The following is an 18,207-nucleotide window of genomic DNA, read 5'->3' as shown; positions in this document are numbered from 1 at the left end:
ATACATTTATATGACCATTTTAATAGAGATGAGATCCACATAAATTGGTAAATCTTACCTATATTAAAAATATGGTACAAATTGTGACATCCCACATTGCCCAGGAGAGTGATCCTTATATGTATATTTTCATCCCTACCTAGCACGAGGTCTTTTGGAAGCTCACTGGCTTCGGGTTCCATATGACGGCCAGCACGCCTTGATTTTGGTCGGAATGTGTCACAAATGATGACATAAATATTTGTATAATATTTTTAACAAAATACTAGCCTTACCACATAGTTATATCATCTCTCCAATAAAGACGAGACCAACATGCATTGGTGAGTCATATCTTATTAGAGAGATGGTACAAATAAGTGGTAAGAATAACATTATTCTCTCTTTAATATAGATAACCATATAGAGCTCAAGAATATGTGAGTATCATCTCCATTAAATAAATGATGCAAATATATGATAAGATTTAAGAGTAGCATTTTTTATTTTATAACTAAAATATAAAGTGAATAAGAAAAGAATTTTTCTATTTAAACATCACTATCCATCTACACTCCACTAAAAAATTTGAATTTTGGCCTTTTCTAAGAACACCACTATTGTTACCAAATTGCCCTTATACACCAACACACCACACCACACCACACCCGGCATTATGAGAATTTTCCGGTTCGGGTCTAATTCGATTCATTATTGGATTATCAATGAGCTTATGATATCTCATTGATAATCCAACATTGCATTTATGAATACATTGTGAAAGATATGTCAAATTTATTACTTTGTTGCGTAATTCTAATAGATATCATAATTGCATAGAAATGCTATATTTGAGTCATAAGTTGGGACCCAACTCTTGGTAGTTGTCAAGGATTAAGAAATAAATGTCTTTAAATTTACTTAATCACGAGAATGTGATAAGCGATCAATGTATAAACCAAATAAAGGGAACAGATTTAGACAACTCGTTTGTGTAATTAGCAAAACTACCAATAGAACACTTGTTTTCTTTGAGGGAAAAAGAGCTATAAAAATACTTTTTTCCTGGGTTCAAAGGGGACAAATTCAATATATTTACCATGAAAAGAATTTTGTTGTTGATGATTTAGCTCGTTTGGGTCAAGTATTTTTTAGCAAACTCATTATTCTTGTAGTCAGTTGTTAGTTGCATATATGGCTAAAGTTTCATACTCTCATGATATTCTTATGTAAGCTTTCTTTTTCTTTTAGGCTTACGCCTCGTTATTAACCGAAAAAAAAGGAGTTGTTTACTATTAAGTAAGATGAAGAGAAATTAAGAGTAAGATTTAAGAAACTAAAACACAGTCATGGTTGATGTAACCAAATTTAGTTTCAAATTAAGAAAACAAAGCTTCTCTAAATGGGTGATTTAACTTTTGTAACTTGGAAGGTCATAGTCTAACCAAAGATTGGAACTTTAAATTTGGAATGAAACAATGACAATCCTTCATCACTACTCACTAGTAATGGCTTCATAATACCTTTGACAATTTGAGTAGGATCTTAATGAAGAGGTAGCACACCCAAGCCACTACTTGGAACACGTGCCTTCTTCATCATGCCATTAAATAAACTTGAAGTCCTCAAATGTTTTTGTAAATGGAGAATTTATGATGTCATAAATTTGATGTATTCGAGTTCGACTCTTCTTGTAATTTTGACTAATATGAACTAGAATATTACAGCAGAATTGCACTTAGCTAAATGGGCTAAAGTAGTGTTCTTTCTCGTCAATATCCAAGTTTGGATAACTATCTCTATAGTTTAGATGAATTTTTTATTTACAACATCGTTTGTTATAAAAAATAAAAAATTGAAGGCTTGGTGGGCCACACATTGTAGAAGCCTTTGGTGGGCCACTTTCAACCAAAATGAACCCCATCTTTCATGTGACAATTTGTAGACAATGACCCAATGGACCTTCATCCTGATGGATAGGCTCTCTCCCTCTCGTTTCCCCTCACAGTGCAGAAGCAGAGGGCGAGTGCTCCAAAGCCTGGTCGTACAGTTCACGGTTCTGAATTTATAAAAGTAAAAAATGGATTGGGGTTCGAATGGAGAAGAACCCACTTCGTGGGAAGAAAATTACAGTGTAAATTTGATTCCATCGGAGTTATTTTTCAAGTTCCGGAAAGAAGTGCAGGGTTTAAGGGTCGGCCTCAATCTGGAGGTATGAAATTTCAATTTCCTCAAGATTTTTACTGTTTTTTTACCTGTCCAGTTCAAGGGTTTGAATTTTTTTTATAATTCAATGCTTAATTCTCTGTTTTCGGTGTTAATATGAAGAATTACTTGATGGGTTCCTCCATGCTAGTCACAAGTCAAAGTGTCCTGTTTGTAAATATTTTTTTATTTATTGAATTTTTATTTGCATTGGGAAGGTTCGTTATCTTCGTGTTTGCAAACACTGAGTGCCGTTTGATAACTATTTCGGTTTTAGTTTTTGGTTTTGATTTATTGGGTAGAGTTAGAGCGAAAGTATATGGGGGAGAGAGGGACGAAAAGGGTGGAGAGGGGGCGGTGGTAGGGAGGATGGAGAAATGGTTATCAAACGGTTCCTAAACAATCCATGAGAATACTGGATTTCTATGTGTTTATATTGAACAACTGAAAGTACTTGATAAAAATTGCTTGCAGTTGTTTGTGTATACAGTATACATTGTGGAATATTAGCCGATATGCTTAGGGTCTTAGCTTCGACTATTAACCCGCATTGATTGCTAATGAATTCTGATTTGTTGGGATCATCGACTTGGTTCAGTTCTATAATGCTCCAATCAATGAGTTTCAAGGAAAGATTGTTTTGAAGCCGTTAGCTCCTGAACGGATGTGGAAGTTCATCTACGAGCCTATCCATCAGGATGTTCGTGTTCTTTCGAAAAAGATTCCTCTAACTGGATTTCTAAATCTCCAGGTTTGATTCCGCCCGACCCTACTTTCCTAGACTACCAACGTATATAATTTCGGATCCTTTGCACCATCTCAAGCACACTTCGATTAACACATGCCAATCTTACTAGGAAATTAGGAATTGATAATATTTTAGCTTCAACATCATATAGTCTGCTTGGGTGCCCCCTTGCCTGGACTGAGCCAATATTTGTTGTCATTCGCACTACAAACTGTTGGAAAAAGCAGGTTGGCATCGGCCATAATTTTCAAATGAATGCAATTGGATGGAAATGGAAACTTACTACTTGTTTTGGTGGAGATGGTATATCTCGTACTCGGAATAAGACATCGGTTCGCGTGGTTCCTGGTTTGGATTTGCGCTTTGGGTGGAGGGCTGATTATGTACTTCCAGAAATCACGGGGCAAGTTTCCTAGTCTTGTATGGTTGATTAACTTCGTACTGAAGAAATATTACGTGCATGTTGTGTCAACTTTTTCTTTCACTGTGATTAATTGTGGCTCATGGTTAAAACTTTGAATTGATTAGGGCTCTGGGTACTGGTGAACCATGGTTCAACATGAACTCGGGAAAGCTGCAAGCATCGCTAGATAGAGTTGAGACCATTGTAACCTATACTGATATCTACAGATTATACAAGCCTAAAGGCCAGGTACGACAGTTATTGAGGTTAAGCACTTATTAGATGGTAGCTGAAAATGTACTCGTTTTCCTAGCTGTTATTGTTATTCTGTTTGTTCTTATTTTCTTCATTGAACCCATGAACACCGTGCGCAGGGTTTGAAATGTACACCATATGGGGATGTAGAATTTGGATTTAGGATTAATCTGCTACAAAATATTAAAGTGCATTTTTCTTTTTCATTTTTTTAGCAGGATCAGCAGCAGAGAACTGAAACGGATGTAATTTCTTATTCAAGTCCTTTGGATCCCTTGAAGTCAAGCGACTTTTCGTCACACAATGACCGTTCTACATGGATCAATGGACCAGAGGATGCTGCAGATTTACACAAGTAAATTGTACGTGCTGTTATTTCCAAGAGCCGAGCATGCTTGCAAATCAGATCACGGTTTTATCTACTTTTGTTGTTTAGCATCGTGTAAATGATATTTAAATTTCTACCTAGTACAACTTTCACCTGGTTCTCCATCTTCTTATTGGGTGCTACTACCGATCCCTTTGAATTCGAGTGTTAAAGCAAAGTTTTCAGCCATAATTTATATATGTCCTCAATGCGAAATGAAATTGTATGTCCTCTGAGATGCCCATGTGTCAAGAAAGAGAGAACTTTCGATATAGTTAATACTTTGCTCCATAAAATAAGGATTCTCTCTTTCGTACAGACAAATTACAGCTTGACATGTGAGCATAAATTTTTTACTTTTATCATTACCAGTCACTTCGATAAAAGCGTCGACTGTGATTTGGAGGTAACGAGAGGAACAGTGATCTCTTTGAATTTTGATTTGTTTGGGTTGAGAAAAGCTGGTGGGTGGGATTAGTATTTTGGTGGGTTCTAATTTGTTTTGTTGATCATTACTTTCCTTTTGGAATTTAAATCTCTGAGGAGGGAAAATATGTAACGCCACTCGAGGACGCACATGAGTCACCCCCACCCCATCCCATCCAAAACCTAGCCGTTGCAAACTCAACGGCAAAATTCCTCTCCCACCCCCACCTCCTCTATAAATTCAAATAGCTTCTTCCCCCACTCCACACTTGTGAAGCAAAAAACCCATTCGATTCCCTGAAGCAATTCAAATCTTCAAACCCCGAAAATGGCAGCCTCGAAATCGAACCTTCGAAGCTCTTGTTCCTTCCCAAATCTTCTCCTCTCATGTCTGAACTTCACTCTCTTCATCCTCTCCGTCACCTCTCTGGTTCCCACCGTCCTCCTCCGAACGCCCCCAACTTCAATGGGCATGGCATTCCTAATGATTTCCGGCATCTCGATTCTCTCCTCCTTTGTAGGGTTCTACTCTCAGCTCACCCACCTCTGCTTCATAACCCACGTTTCTCTCCTACTCGCCTCGCTGGTCGCGCAGCTGCTCGGCACATTGGCATTGTTCACCAAAGAGCGCAGCACCATGTCGTTGATCAAGTCACCACGGGACCCGAGAGAGGCCAAGCTGTTGGTGAGGTTGGAATGCGGGGTTCTGATGGCGATGCTGATGATGCAGGTGTTGGTGTTGGTGATGAGCTGCGTGGTGCAGAGCTGCTGGGTGAGGGAGTATGAAGGGTTGGAAGCCGAGAGGGAGGCGATGACGAAGAAGAGGAGCCGGCGGATCGCGAAAGTTCAGGAGGAGTCCATGGAAAATGCTGCAAAAATAGCTGAGGTGAAGGCCAAGGAGCTGGATGAGAAGATGAAGAACAAGTATGGGCAATGGGTGAAGACGTCTGAGTTCGAAGGCTAAGGAGGTAATTTCACAGTTGGGGTATAGCAAAGCAAGCATTTGAATGGTTGGAGTATTTGTTTGCTTTTTGGTCATTTAGTTTTGGGGTCACTAGGGTTTATGTAATGTAAAGCTTATGACTTGTGAGTGGTCTTAAATTATGATTTGTGGCCGTTTGTTTACGTACTCTGCATTTTTTTCTTTAATACGAAAAAAATAGAAGGAAAGAGATAATCGAACTTGAGACCTTGAAAATATTTTAAAAGAGAAGGAAAAACAAGGGTGCTCAGAAACCTAAATATAATCTCACCTAAGTTGTTTTTCTACTATGGGATAATGGGTCATAAAAGATTTTGACATGTTTTGAACTGTTTTTGAAAGAGTTAAAAGTGATTGTTTGAGCTGTAAAAATATTTTCTCAATTGGCTTAAAATAAAATGCTCATTTTATTTAAAAAGAAATGAATTTAAGAAAAAGATGATGATAGAGAGATTAAGTTTTTAAATTAAATTATGTGTGATCAATAAAATACAAACCCGTTAAATAACGTTTTGAGTAATAATTAAATACAAAGAGAGGAAAATGTTAGCAAAAAAGAAACGAAAACGCCAACACCCGCAAAATGATCCAACGGCTCATGTTGATCTTAATCATCAAAGGGCCCACAATAATACGACATCCGATACCTTCTCTTGTAAATATTTTTTTATCTTCCTACGATAAACGTCGTAAAGCGCCTTGTTGTAAATTGAGGCATCGCTGAGCGCGCCTTAAAAAACAATGCCTTCCACTTCTTCGTACCCCAAAATTCCAAACGCGCCGTAACTGTTACCCAGCAGCGCCACCGCAAACCACCGTGCCTTCCGCCCCGTATCAATCCATCAACCGCCGACGAGCCAAAAGACTGCGCTTTTGCAAAGACACGCTCCGATTCTTTGCCACTAAGAAATTGAGTAAGCTCACTTTTTCTTTTTCTTCTTTAATCTGAAATTGCATGCGAATTTTTGTGTTTTAATGGCGGAAATTCCTTAGCTTTCTTGATCGGTCGCCGAAACTATGGCGTTTAACTGTAAGGAAGTAGGTGGGAATATCTCGGCCGAGTCGACTCAGTCGACAATGGCGACTGTTGCCTTTTTCTCCTCTCTCCCCAACAAAAATATAAAATTAAGCCACAAGAAAAAGAAATATTTGTAATTTCTCTGACATTGTAGATAATCGATTGATTGGTGACGTGGGGAGAATTATTGACTTAATTAATATTTTTATAATATTCCCAATATTTATATCATTATCCATGTCCGGCTTACAGTGCCCATGTTTACGCTAAAAGTTTCTAAATTTTCTTATTAGTGCACCGCAAATTGCGAAAATATGATTAGGGTAAAGATTTATCCATTAATTATTGGGTAAATCTTGAATTTTTATGTTATAAAAAGGTCAATTGGGGAGGGGATTTGATCATTTGGTAGTTTTTTTGGTACAAAGAAGGGATGTCATGCTAATTATCCACTAATTATTTTTCAAGTCCCACCATTAAGTGCATGTTATGCTAATTATCCACTAATTAATACTTAAAAAATCTTTGGCCAAGATTTTGATTACCATTTTTGTTTTTGTGTATTTTAGGAAATAATTGGTATTGATAGAAAAAATTGACATAAAAAAGAATAAAAGAATGAGGTTGCAAGGGAGGAGAGCTGGCTGCCATAAAAAAGAATAAAAGAATGAGGTTGCAAGGGAGGAGAGCTGGCTGCCAGGGATTTCACATGTTCTCTATCCTGGCAATGATATCAACTTCTTGAAAACATTTAGAGAGCTGCCCCTGGTTTTGTCCACAAACTGTGTGTTTGCTGCATACCCACTTGTTGCTTCTTTCACCAGATAGTTAGTCACACTGCTTCCAAGCAAAGTTACCGAGATAAACAGATCTAGAATCCAAACTTTATCTTGCCCCATCATCATCATGGGAATCCAAATTTCGGGTCCCGTATGATGTGGTAATCACTACATACCAGGAAGTCACATTTTTTTCCATGAATAAATAAATAGACTCAAGCCTACGTGTTGTCATCTTTATCTTATCCACACTATTCGCAGCCCCACACTTGACATCTAGGTAGTTATAACTGGCATTTTATCCGCAGCCATGTTTCTTGAAATTATTTTGCTTTTGTTTTAATAGACAGCTACATCCAGCAGGGATCAAACAAGCGTTTCACATGCTGGGAATTATTGTCACCATCTTTGTGACATAAGACATTTCTTAAGAAGCATCTCCCCCTCTGTGAAAGTCAATTCCAGAGGAAGAACTGTCCTGATGTTGACGATTTCAATTGACAAGGCTGTGCTGTTGAGATTTTCCCATGTCGATTATAGAAGTCATCAAAAGTTTCACAGGATCAATGCCACTTGGTACATGTGAGTTACAGTTGTATATTTCATTCGTATTGGATTAGTTCATTTACTTTCAGTTGCATTCTTAAATTCTTATTGTACTGTACGCTGCAAGGTTTTTCTTCCTTGTATGCGGTTGTATGCTGATGTCCTATATGGAATTTTTTTAGTGTTATTTGATCTAGCCACTTATTTTTGTTCCTTATGCAATACTCTTATTAAAGTAAAGGCCTCTCCTTATAGTTAGTTGTTTAGTATATTAGCAGCGCTACATATCTTTCATTATCTTATTTCATTACCAAATGGACAGGAAAAGGGATTCAAAGTCCTCCCATCCGAGGAAGATGGAAGAGCTGTCAGTAGAGATTCCAACACAAACTATTCCTCACTGTGAACCATCAAAACATCCTGATCTGCAATTTGACCGGCTGCAACCATCAGATGAAGATTTAGATCAAGAGAAAAAGTTGGAATTTGGACAATTTGTTGCACGAGAGGCCGCACTGGATGAAGAATACTGGGTAAGTAATCACTCTCTAGATGATCACATCTTGGCAAAATTTTCCAAGTGTAGGTTATTTGTGCCCACAAATAATATTTGGTTTTTTGGTGCTTTTGGGTTTGTGGCAGACAGCAGCATGGTTACGTGCAGAAGGTCACTGGGAGGAGCGAAAAAATGACCGGTGTGTACTGTAGTTCTTTATTACTTTCAGATTTCCCTCTCTGTCTTTCTGTCTGTCTCTGTCTCTTTGCCTTTGGTCTTTGTTAATTGAACTACTCTAACTAACTGAGGAACATAAAGTTCCTATCATAGGTAGGCTGACTAGATGGTCTATACCATCTGAAGTCATCATATAAAGATTTACATGCAGAGGAATGGTCCTGCCATTTTAAACAAAAGCTGGCAATCAAGGTGAAAGATAAAACAAGGGAATAAGGAAAGGTTCAGAACTTCTAGTTCTGAATCAATCAAAATTTCTAGAGAACTACCCCCATGACTGGATCCTGCCAATGGTGGGTTTCCCTCTGCATGTGCAGTCTTTAGTGGGCTCCAAGCCTCTAGTAATTGTTTTTATCAATCAAATGGACGGTTGGGCACTGCTGATTCTAGCTATGCTTGATTGACACAGATTTGCTGAGAGTAACAAAAGGAAATTTGCAGACCAGGTAGGAAAGATTCATTCGCTTTGCATTCTCTATGTGTACACATGGAATGTATGTCTCAAATAAAATTCTGAATTATACATATAATTTTTTTAGGAATTTAATGCTATAAAAAGACGAACAAAGGGGCAGCAGAGGCAGACATGCACATGCATTATCACGGTATGACTATGACATATTTGAATGAGCGTGTTTCTGGTTTATTAGTTTGAACTCAGAAAACCATTCTTTGCATTAAGGCATGTTATATTTAGCTAAAGTACCCAATCAATAAAAATATACCATTGACAGTGACTGTTTGCTTTCGAATTGTCAGGTGAAGAAGGACACAAAGAATGTGAAACGTACTGTTGTGAAAAGTGTAGTTGGAACACTTGATTTGAGCATTCGGTACTTGTTGGATGGAGAGACCTTTCCAGGGGTACAAGCTTCTTGTTTAAAACTAAAAACCTACACTGCATATGTGTCTACCAGTTGGTCCAGTTTATTGGCTTTGCTGAACTGACAATTAAATTAATTTCTGTTGCAGGAACGGGCAAACGCTCCTCTCTTTTGCAGTATCAACAGGACACTGTCAAGTAAATATGGTTATATTTCAAACTTATGTGTGGCCAAAGCAGCACGACGCCAGGGTATTGCCAGCAATATGTTACAGTTTGCTATTAGATCCGCAATGTTAAATGGTAGGATGAAATACTGCATGAACCGTTCTCTGGGATTATAGAAATATCTGACTAGGGCGCACTTGAATTCCTCTTCTGAGTCTTCTCATTCCCTTTCTTTTTCTGTTTAAATGTAGCTGATGTCGAACAGATATATGTGCATGTGCATAAAAAGAACAAACCCGCGCAGGAACTGTACCATAAGCTGGGCTTTGAGGTATTATCGTAGTTGTGCATTTGTAGTTTGCAGTTATAGCATATCTTTGATTTAGACGAGCGCTAATGCCATTTTTTCATTATTCCCAGATCATCGAAAGGGCGAGCTCTCAATTGTCTGAGGAGCAAACCTATTTGCTTTGTTTCAAGGCCTAAAAGCTGATTCAACAGAAATTCATGAATTGTATTTCATTCTTTAGGAGATTCAGAAGAAAATTATAGTAGAAGAATACTCATGTGTACATGTAACATGAAGTTAGGTCAAAATCCGAAAATTTTACTTCCCGTACAAAGTCATGGTGTCAGAGTCCCTGCAAAGGTTCTTGGTATATAATGTACTTCCTTGTTCAACAAACGTTGTCAATGAAAAATGATATTCAGTAGAGTTTACTTCTTTGTCCAACAAATGTTGTGAATGAGAGATGATCTCTCTCTCTCTCTCTCTCTCTCTCTCTCTCTCTCTCTTTCTCTCTCTCACATTATTTTCGCACACCATTTCTTACCTCCTGAACAAAAGGTGAAAAAAGATGTGCAGAAATCGCTTCCATAAGCTTAACAAGTCGTTATAAAACAAATAATATGTCCCGCACATAATTACACAAAGTCCTAAAGTTTTATATAGAACATCTGCAGCATGCTATAGGTTTATCTAATGCAGAATCTGCCTTTCATCACTGATCAGTACGCATAAAAACACAGCCAAAACAAGTTCACACATCTTTTCTTCCATCTGTCCTTCGGATTACCTAAGTTTTTTAGGGCGAAGGATACTCTGTCCAAACGTGGATCGGACCATTTGGATAAACAAGGGAAGCTGCAGCAGGGCAAAAAGAGTCACCGGAATACTTGCCAGCAAGGTGATTGGGACGGAAACCCAGTTGAATCTCTTGCAGAGCACAATCGAAAGTGTTGCACCAAATGCCACCATCGTCGCAGCTATAGCAAAGAAGAGAGTGGCCAAACCTATTATCAACCTCTTTGGTAGTGACTCTAGGAAATCTTTTTCAGCATAACGCTCGGTTAGGATTGATAGAAACATCAAAAGGGAAGTTACCGAAGAAAATAGAGCTACTGTATCCGAAACAACAAATACCAAGAATATGACTGACTTCTTCTGTAACAACATTGGAGCTCCTTCGTTGTCGTTACCTCCAGGTACTGTAAAAGCAGCCGCAAACACAACTGTGGCAACGAGAGTTGATACGAGCATGCAAGAATTTGACGTATCCTTTAGCCATTTCTCTCCGCTCTCGGCCAATAATTTGTGTTCCTTGGTGAATAATTCTCTAGCAGATTCTCCGTTTTTGTTCTGGCTCTCCTTATAATAGGGGTGAACTAGTTTCTCCACCACTGCAGTTCTCTCTGCATTTGTAGAGCTGCACCGGAAATTGATGAGAGTTGCGGAAGAGGAGCCAACTTTGCTGCCAGATGCAAGATGGAACCCCCCGATTCAAGTAGTTTAGCAGCCATTAATTTACTTCGTGCAGTCTTATCACACACACTACGAAAAAGATGTTCATGTCGAAGTTCAATAGCCAAGTTGAGTAACAAATATCGGTTGCGGTGGCGAACCCATATTAGATCTGGAAAAGATTCTACGAGCATACTTATAATTTCAACTATGCCATTTACAGTGGCTATGTGTATGATATCTGGCTTCAAAAGATAATTGGACCGCCAAGAAGTATGCCTCCGTGAAAGTTGTGAGCAAATACGTTTTACTAGTTCAACTGCACAGTGATGTCTAAGTTTTGCATCTTGGAGTTGCGTGAAACTTGCTGGTGCTGCAAGTTAAAAATGTGAAAGATGCCGAGTGAAAAGCATACAGCATGAAGAACTGCATCAGAGAAGCAAATTACACAAGAGATCATACCTATTCGTTTAATAGCTCCAAAAAGTACTCTTCTTAACCCATGAAGAACTGCTACAGAGAACAAAATTACACAAGAAGTGTCAAATATTGCAGATTGATACCAGACAATTCCTTTCGGAGTTACGTAGCCGGTTTCACCTCTAATTGATCATTAAAAGTTTAAAACCATGAAGTTGATTGGCAAAACCCTTTTCTTAAGAAATACACTAAGTTTGATACTTTCACTTCAATCAACAGTACAACTAATTATATCTATTTCACTGCAACCCCTATTTTTCCTTTCTTTTATCCTTCTAAAAGATGATGCTCAAGATAGAAACTTGCTTGATATCATCAAAGGTTGCGCAACTACAGAGATAAATTTCATAATCGACATTTTCTTTTCTCGCATATGATAAAAAGCTGAGAATAATTAATACAGAATTTGCAAATCCTGACCTCCATACTGTTCTGGTGTTGCCATTGTCTGAAGGTTTTGGACGCTTCCATGGCGAGCCACATAGGTTCTCACTGACTGTGGTGGTATAGTGTCCACTTCAATGGGGAGAACTGAAACCAAAAATAAAAATAATAAGCAGCCACTTAAAAATCAGTACAAAAAAACAAATTGAACAAGTGAATGGGAAGTTGTTAAAGTCGAAAAATGAGACGAGGCTCTTAACATGAGTAAATGCAGCTTTCCCAAAATCCAAGCCTGCTGCCACTAAGGAAGTTTGATTGATTCCTTGCCAAAACATACAAAGCAGTACAAGCTTCTTTATCTTTAGCAATGGCCAACTCAGGATATATATTAAGCACATACAGTGAAATTTCTGTTGCAGAAAATTATAAATCAATCAAATTATAATGATAGGGATAGCGAAAAGGAACGATGTTGTTCCACATTGTGGACAAGAGTGGTTTTTACCATGGAAACCTGAGGCAATAAGCATATTGACTAGGTTAGCAGCACAGTGGCCAGTAAAAGGATGACCAGGCTCCTCATTTGTAGTTACCAACAAAAAGTACCACACCAACTCCTTATTCTCAGAAGCGAAAGTGGCAGCTAGGAGCAGCGGAGTTCTTCCTTCGGCATCTACACATTGTGCCAACTTTAGATTTTCCATCAACAAAGCCTTGGCAGACCTCAGACTTCCACCTATTGCAGCATAGTGAAGTGGTGTGAATCCCATTTCATCCTGCATTTCGAGGACATCCCTAGGAACGCGTTTCACTAATTTCTCTACGAATTCGGAGTGCCCTTCGCTTGCAGCAACATGTAGTGCAGTCATTGATAAATTCGAGATCCTGGCTTTCGCAGCATGAGGATCATTGTCCAGAAACTTGCTAGCCTCTTCCCAATTGCCACTGAACGCAGCACGGTAGAGTGACACGTAGTAATCCAAGTTCACTTTTTTCCACCATATTTGCATGAATCATTTACTGGGTTCAGTTAAAAACCCTCACCCCACAAAAAAGATGATATCTTTAAGTGCGATTAATGCAATAGAAGTAAAATCACAACATGGGTGATTAACAGCTGCACAATACAGTGATAGGTAGCAATCCAAGTTCACTTTTTTCCCACCATATTTACATAAACCACTTACTGGGTTCAGTAAAAAAACAAAAGAGATTTTTGTGTGATTTGCTTATTATACATGCAGTAAAGTAAAATAAAAACATGGGTAATTAACAAATTAGCAGTAGCACAGTACAGTGGTAGGTAGTACTAGTAATCCAAGTTCACATTTTCCCACCATAAGCATTTCTGGGTTCAGTTAAAAATCCTCAACCCCCAAAAAAATGACATCTTTAAGTATTATTGAGTGTTATACATGCAGTAAAAGTATAATCCAAAACCAAAACATAGGTAATTAGCAGCTTACCTTCTTCACAATCATTGCCATACTCGGTAGGAACAGACCCAGTTTGGTTTCCACCAGTTGTGAGATAATGACTAGTGGTAGTGTGATTCCCCTCGACATCGAGTGCCAATTCTGGAATTCTACTGTTTGGGACTGCCATTGATTCGGTGTTGTTTGTGTGTTATTTTTTCTGCTGCAAAGTCTCGTCTGGTTCTGCGAGGACCCTAAATATTAGAGGAAGGATGCTTCGCTTGACTTGGTCTTCCCGTAAAGAACATGAAAATGTATGTTCTTTCCCCTTTTTCTTTCTTTTCTGTTTTACTGCTTTCTTATTTTTCTTTCCGGACTCGTCTCTTTTGGGGTTTTAATTATTCCAGAAAAAACAGGATGACCAAGCGATTAAGCAAAGCCTTGATTCCCATTAGAATTGTTAAAAATGGAAACCAGGTGAGTCAGAGTATCGGAGACTCTGATAGTCATTAGATTATGAGATGAGACTGCAAAATCCAACATGCATGCAAGGTTGCTTCCTACTTGTTTCCTTATTACTGCCGCGAAATTCCGCACTTTTTTATTCTGTTGCAAAACCTTCGATACCCTTGGGTTAAAAATAAAATTTAGACTTCAACTCAGAAACATGTTTTCTGCTTATTAAAAAATAAATTTAAGATTCTTAAAATAATTTTTTTTTTAAATTATGTAAATTATCTTAATTTAATTTTATTAATATTTTAACTAAAAAATATTTAAGTTCTGATAAATATTAAAAAATCATTAAATTGACATCATGAAACTTGTGGAACATTATGGAAGAATATGAAACACATAAAAAAAAAAAAAAATTTTAATTATTTTAACCATTTTATATAAATTTTGACCGTTCTCTTTCTTCACTGTTAAATTTGATCATATTAAATCTCAACCGTTGGATTCAATGAATTTATAAATATAAAACTAAAATAAAGTTTCACATATATGATAGACCAACTCACTAACTTGGGGAAATTTTGGGCTAAATTTGCCACAAAAATAAGTTTTTGGTTAAAACTCATATTTAGTCCAAGGATTGGAGCAAGTTAAGGTAAGTTTAAAACTTAAAATTTGAGTTTTACTCCTCGAGTAGCTCTAAATACTAAAGGAAGGATGCTTTACTTGACTTGGTCTTCCCGTAAGAGCAGTTCCAGCCCAAGCCATTTGGACCGGCACCAAGTGAAAAAAATAGCCTGGCACCCTGTCCATCACCTTCAGCCCGCAAAACAAGCTGGCACCCAGCCCAAGCCAGGCAGCAGCCCAGCCCATTTCGGACAGACCCAGAAGCCGGTCCAAAAGGCTGGCGCGTGCACAACACGCGCGACTGTGTGCAAGTAGCCGACAGCAATTGCAGGCGGTGGGGCCCGCGTGCAGGGCAAGTTGCGTTCGACCGGCTGAGGGCTACGTGGCCCTCCTCAGAGTCGTTGGATTTCCAACGGCTAGTTATTGTAGGCTGTTGGATTTCCAACGGTAAAAAAAATTTAAATTTGACTTTTAAATTGGACCGTCCGATCACAGATCAACGGTCCACGTTTTTTCACCAAATATTTAAAAAAAAAAAAAAAAAAAAAAGGCCCAACGGTCAGAAATTTGATCGTTGGCCACGTGGCAGAGTGTTGGCTGTTGGATTTGATTATTTTTCAAATCCAACGGTCCAGATTAATTACAACATTAAAATTTATTAAAAATTTATTAAAAATTGTCAAAATTTTTTTAAAAAATACAGAAAAATTAAAAAAAAATTATTTTTTTTTTCTATAAATACCTAACCCTCATCTTCCACCTTACACCACATTTCAATATTTTCTACACTTTCTACACTTTCTACATTTGAATATTTTGTACACTTTGAGAGAAAAAATGACTTCGTGGAAGCTCAGTGAAGATGTTACGTTGTGTGAATGTTGGGTTCGCAATACTCTTGCAGGATACCAAAACAACGCTCAACATCCTTCCTACACCCTTCTTGACACTTTGCGAAGTGTTTCTCTTTTTCACTCTGCGGATGTGGCACTGTTTTGACAAATGTTGACCACCTTGGGTAAATACCATCTGCAAGGTAGTATGGTCCCTCCTATTTATTACCATTAACCCAATATGTGCATCTCGGCCCATTTCCTTGTAGCAGTTCGTCAAACACTGGAGATTGGGCAAGGACATTTAGGTCATTCTGAGCTCCTGGAACACCAAAAAAAGCATGCCAAATCCATGTATCAAAAGAAGCCACCGCTTCCAGAATGATGTTTTTGGCTCCTTTTCTGTCGCAATAAGCTCCTTGCCACGCACTTGGACAGTTTTTCCATGTCCAGTGCATGCAGTCGATGCTTCCAATCATCCCACGGAAGCCTCGCATCTCACTCTTCCTCAGAAGCCTTCGCATGTACCTTGGCGTGGGTTGCCGAAGGTACTCATTGGTGTAGAGGGCTTCAATTGCAGAGCAAAACAGCATCAGGGACTCCAGAACTGTTGTTTTTCCCATCCTTATGATCTCATCCACTTGATCTGCAGATGCTCTATATGCAAGCATTCGCAAGGCAACCGTAATTTTTTGCTCAGGAAGAAGACCTAGAACATGAAAAACATCATCTTTTTGCACAAAATATGGATTATGGTTGCAAACATCACTCATGATTTTATCGAACAAACTTCGTTGCATTCTAAAACGACATCTAAAAACATGATCAGGGAAAACGCTGTTGGGAATAAAATAATCTTCCAAGAGATCTTTACCTCGTCTTTCCCTTCTTCTATCGATGTTTGCCGCACGTCTAGGTTTGGCTATCTGACCCATAGCTTCCATGATACGGCGGGAATGTGAGGCCCTCCGCCTTCTATGGTGATCATCCTCATCCTCCTCCATTGCGAAGGCATCATCTCCACCTCCACCTTGGTCAAGATTGACCAATTCTTCCTATTGTGCCAACAACCTTTTCTGCTGCTCTTTCAACTGTTTATACGCTCTCCTTGAAGAAGACATTGTAAGAACTCAAGATTTGAAAACGATAAAGAAGAATTCTGAGCTAAAAAAAAAGGATTGAGTTTAATGTGAGGATGGATGTAGGGATGTAGGGTTTATATGGACAAAAAAAAAAAGATGAGGTTCTGGACAATGCCACGTGGCACTACGTGATTGGTTGAAAATCTTATCGAAATCTTGGCTAAATTATTGTAAATAGGAAGTGACACGTGGCGTGGCAGGATTGGTTGAAAATCTTAGCGGAAATCTATTCAAAAAATAGCACGTTCGGATAATGACACGTGGCGTGACGAGATTGGTTAAAAATCTTATCGAAATCTTGCCTAAATTATTGTAAACAGGAAGTGACACGTGGGTTATCGGGATTGGTTGAAAATCTTAGCGGAAATCTATTAAAAAAATAGTACGTTCGGATAATGACACGTGGTGTGACGAGATTGGTTAAAAATCCTATCCGAAATTAAAACTATTTTTTTTATTTATTATTTTATAAAAAAATTATTTAATATTTTAAATGGACTGGGTGCCAGCGCATTTTGTAGGGGTGTAGATCGTTTGTGCCAGCGCATTTTTAGACTGGGTGCTAGCACATTTTTTTTGGGGTGGAGATGCTTTGGCCTATTACTGTTCATTGGGTCTATTACTGTTCAATTAAATGGATAAATGGGCTGGGCGCTGGCGCAAAGTCTTTAGGGGTGGAGTTGCTCTAAAGAACATGGAAATGTATCTTCTTTCACCTTTTTCTTTCTTTTCTATTTTTACTGCTTTTTTTTTTCTTTTCCGGACTCGTCTCTTTTGTGGTTTTAATTATTCCAGAAAAAACATAATGACCAGGCGATTAAGCAAGCCTTGATTCCCATTAGAATTGTTGAAAATGGAAACCAAGTGAGTCAGAGTATCTGAGACTCTGACAGTCGTTAGATTATGAGATTAGACTGCAAAATCCAACAGCATGCAAGGTGGCTTCCTACTTGTCTCCTTATTACTGCCGCGAAATTTCCGCACTCACTTTCTATTTTGTTGCAAAACTTATGGTTATTTTCAATTCTTGGGTTAAAAGATAATTTGCATTTTAACCAAAGACATGTTTTTTACTTGTTAAAGAATGAATTTAGGATTCTTAAAGTAACTTTCAAAAAAAAATTATGTAAACTATCTTAATTTAATCTTATGAACATTTTAACCAAAAAAATATTTAGGTTCCGATAAATATTGAAAAATCACTAAACTGACACCATGAAACTCGTTGAACACTATGAAAGAATATGAAACACATGAAAGATTTTTTTTAATGATTTTAACCGTTGTATATAAATTTGGACCTTTAAATCTTTTCTTTACTATTAGATTTGATCATATTAAATCTTAATCGTTAGATTCAATGAATTTGTAAATATAAAACTAAAAATAAAGTTACACATATATGGTGGACCAACTCACTAACCTGGGGGAATTTTGGGATAAATTTGCCCCAAAAATGAGTTTTTGGTTAAAACTCATATTTAGCCCAAATGTTAGAGCAAGTTGAGGTAGGTTTAAAACCTAAAATTTCAGTTTTACTCCAAGGGTTGGAGTAGGTCTAAGAGAGAAATGTGTGAAAATAAAAAAAACTCAAAAATCATTTTTGCTTTTTAAGAAGTGTATCACTTTTTTCCACATTCTTTTTAACATTTTATTAGCCTTTATGCACACGCTCACGCGTGTGCAGGAAACATTTT

General features: G+C 37.9%; 5 protein-coding genes across 9 annotated transcripts; 3 read left to right on the top strand and 2 right to left on the bottom strand.

Moving 5' to 3' along the window:
- The first annotated feature begins 1,937 nt into the window (after positions 1 to 1,937).
- LOC137711532 (uncharacterized) lies at positions 1,938 to 4,149 on the top strand. Of its 2 annotated transcripts, none has more exons than XM_068450787.1 (5): positions 1,938 to 2,191; positions 2,783 to 2,935; positions 3,160 to 3,335; positions 3,461 to 3,584; positions 3,809 to 4,149. In XM_068450787.1, exons 1-5 carry the CDS (start codon positions 2,060 to 2,062, stop codon positions 3,947 to 3,949), a joined length of 726 nt encoding a protein of 241 aa, XP_068306888.1. In that variant the 5' UTR covers positions 1,938 to 2,059; the 3' UTR covers positions 3,950 to 4,149. The 2 variants fall into 2 exon arrangements, with proteins under 2 accessions (XP_068306888.1, XP_068306880.1); XM_068450779.1 differs by having other exon boundaries at positions 3,806 to 4,149.
- A 515-nt stretch (positions 4,150 to 4,664) lies between these two features.
- LOC137744267 (uncharacterized) lies at positions 4,665 to 5,490 on the top strand. Its single transcript, XM_068484126.1, has one exon. It carries the CDS (start codon positions 4,712 to 4,714, stop codon positions 5,345 to 5,347), a length of 636 nt encoding a protein of 211 aa, XP_068340227.1. The 5' UTR covers positions 4,665 to 4,711; the 3' UTR covers positions 5,348 to 5,490.
- Positions 5,491 to 5,995: 505 nt separating this feature from the next.
- LOC137718916 (GCN5-related N-acetyltransferase 6, chloroplastic) lies at positions 5,996 to 10,147 on the top strand. Of its 4 annotated transcripts, none has more exons than XM_068458387.1 (10): positions 5,996 to 6,279; positions 7,526 to 7,744; positions 8,031 to 8,241; positions 8,351 to 8,403; positions 8,851 to 8,887; positions 8,981 to 9,046; positions 9,201 to 9,305; positions 9,414 to 9,567; positions 9,684 to 9,763; positions 9,853 to 10,147. In XM_068458387.1, the coding sequence occupies exons 2-10, from the start codon at positions 7,644 to 7,646 to the stop codon at positions 9,916 to 9,918; spliced, it is 873 nt and encodes a 290-aa protein (XP_068314488.1). In that variant the 5' UTR covers positions 5,996 to 6,279; positions 7,526 to 7,643; the 3' UTR covers positions 9,919 to 10,147. The 4 variants fall into 4 exon arrangements, with proteins under 4 accessions (XP_068314488.1, XP_068314489.1, XP_068314490.1 ...); XM_068458388.1 differs by having other exon boundaries at positions 7,509 to 7,744; XM_068458389.1 differs by having other exon boundaries at positions 5,997 to 6,279; positions 7,526 to 7,738.
- A 75-nt stretch (positions 10,148 to 10,222) lies between these two features.
- Positions 10,223 to 13,813, bottom strand: LOC137718900 (uncharacterized). The gene is made up of 4 exons (XM_068458386.1): positions 13,504 to 13,813; positions 12,543 to 13,025; positions 12,298 to 12,447; positions 10,223 to 12,184 (listed from the first exon to the last, which is right to left on the bottom strand). The coding sequence occupies exons 1-4, from the start codon at positions 13,640 to 13,642 to the stop codon at positions 12,048 to 12,050; spliced, it is 909 nt and encodes a 302-aa protein (XP_068314487.1). The 5' UTR covers positions 13,643 to 13,813; the 3' UTR covers positions 10,223 to 12,047.
- Positions 10,505 to 11,633, bottom strand: LOC137708014 (ankyrin repeat-containing protein NPR4-like). The gene is made up of 2 exons (XM_068447017.1): positions 11,485 to 11,633; positions 10,505 to 11,138 (listed from the first exon to the last, which is right to left on the bottom strand). The coding sequence occupies exons 1-2, from the start codon at positions 11,631 to 11,633 to the stop codon at positions 10,505 to 10,507; spliced, it is 783 nt and encodes a 260-aa protein (XP_068303118.1).
- Positions 13,814 to 18,207: the final 4,394 nt, after the last annotated feature.

The sequence above is a fragment of the Pyrus communis genome, chromosome 1, assembly GCF_963583255.1.
Source record: "Pyrus communis chromosome 1, drPyrComm1.1, whole genome shotgun sequence".
NCBI lineage: Eukaryota > Viridiplantae > Streptophyta > Magnoliopsida > Rosales > Rosaceae > Pyrus > Pyrus communis.
Note: the sequence above shows the minus strand (reverse complement) of the source record. Positions and strands in the feature narration are given on the sequence as shown.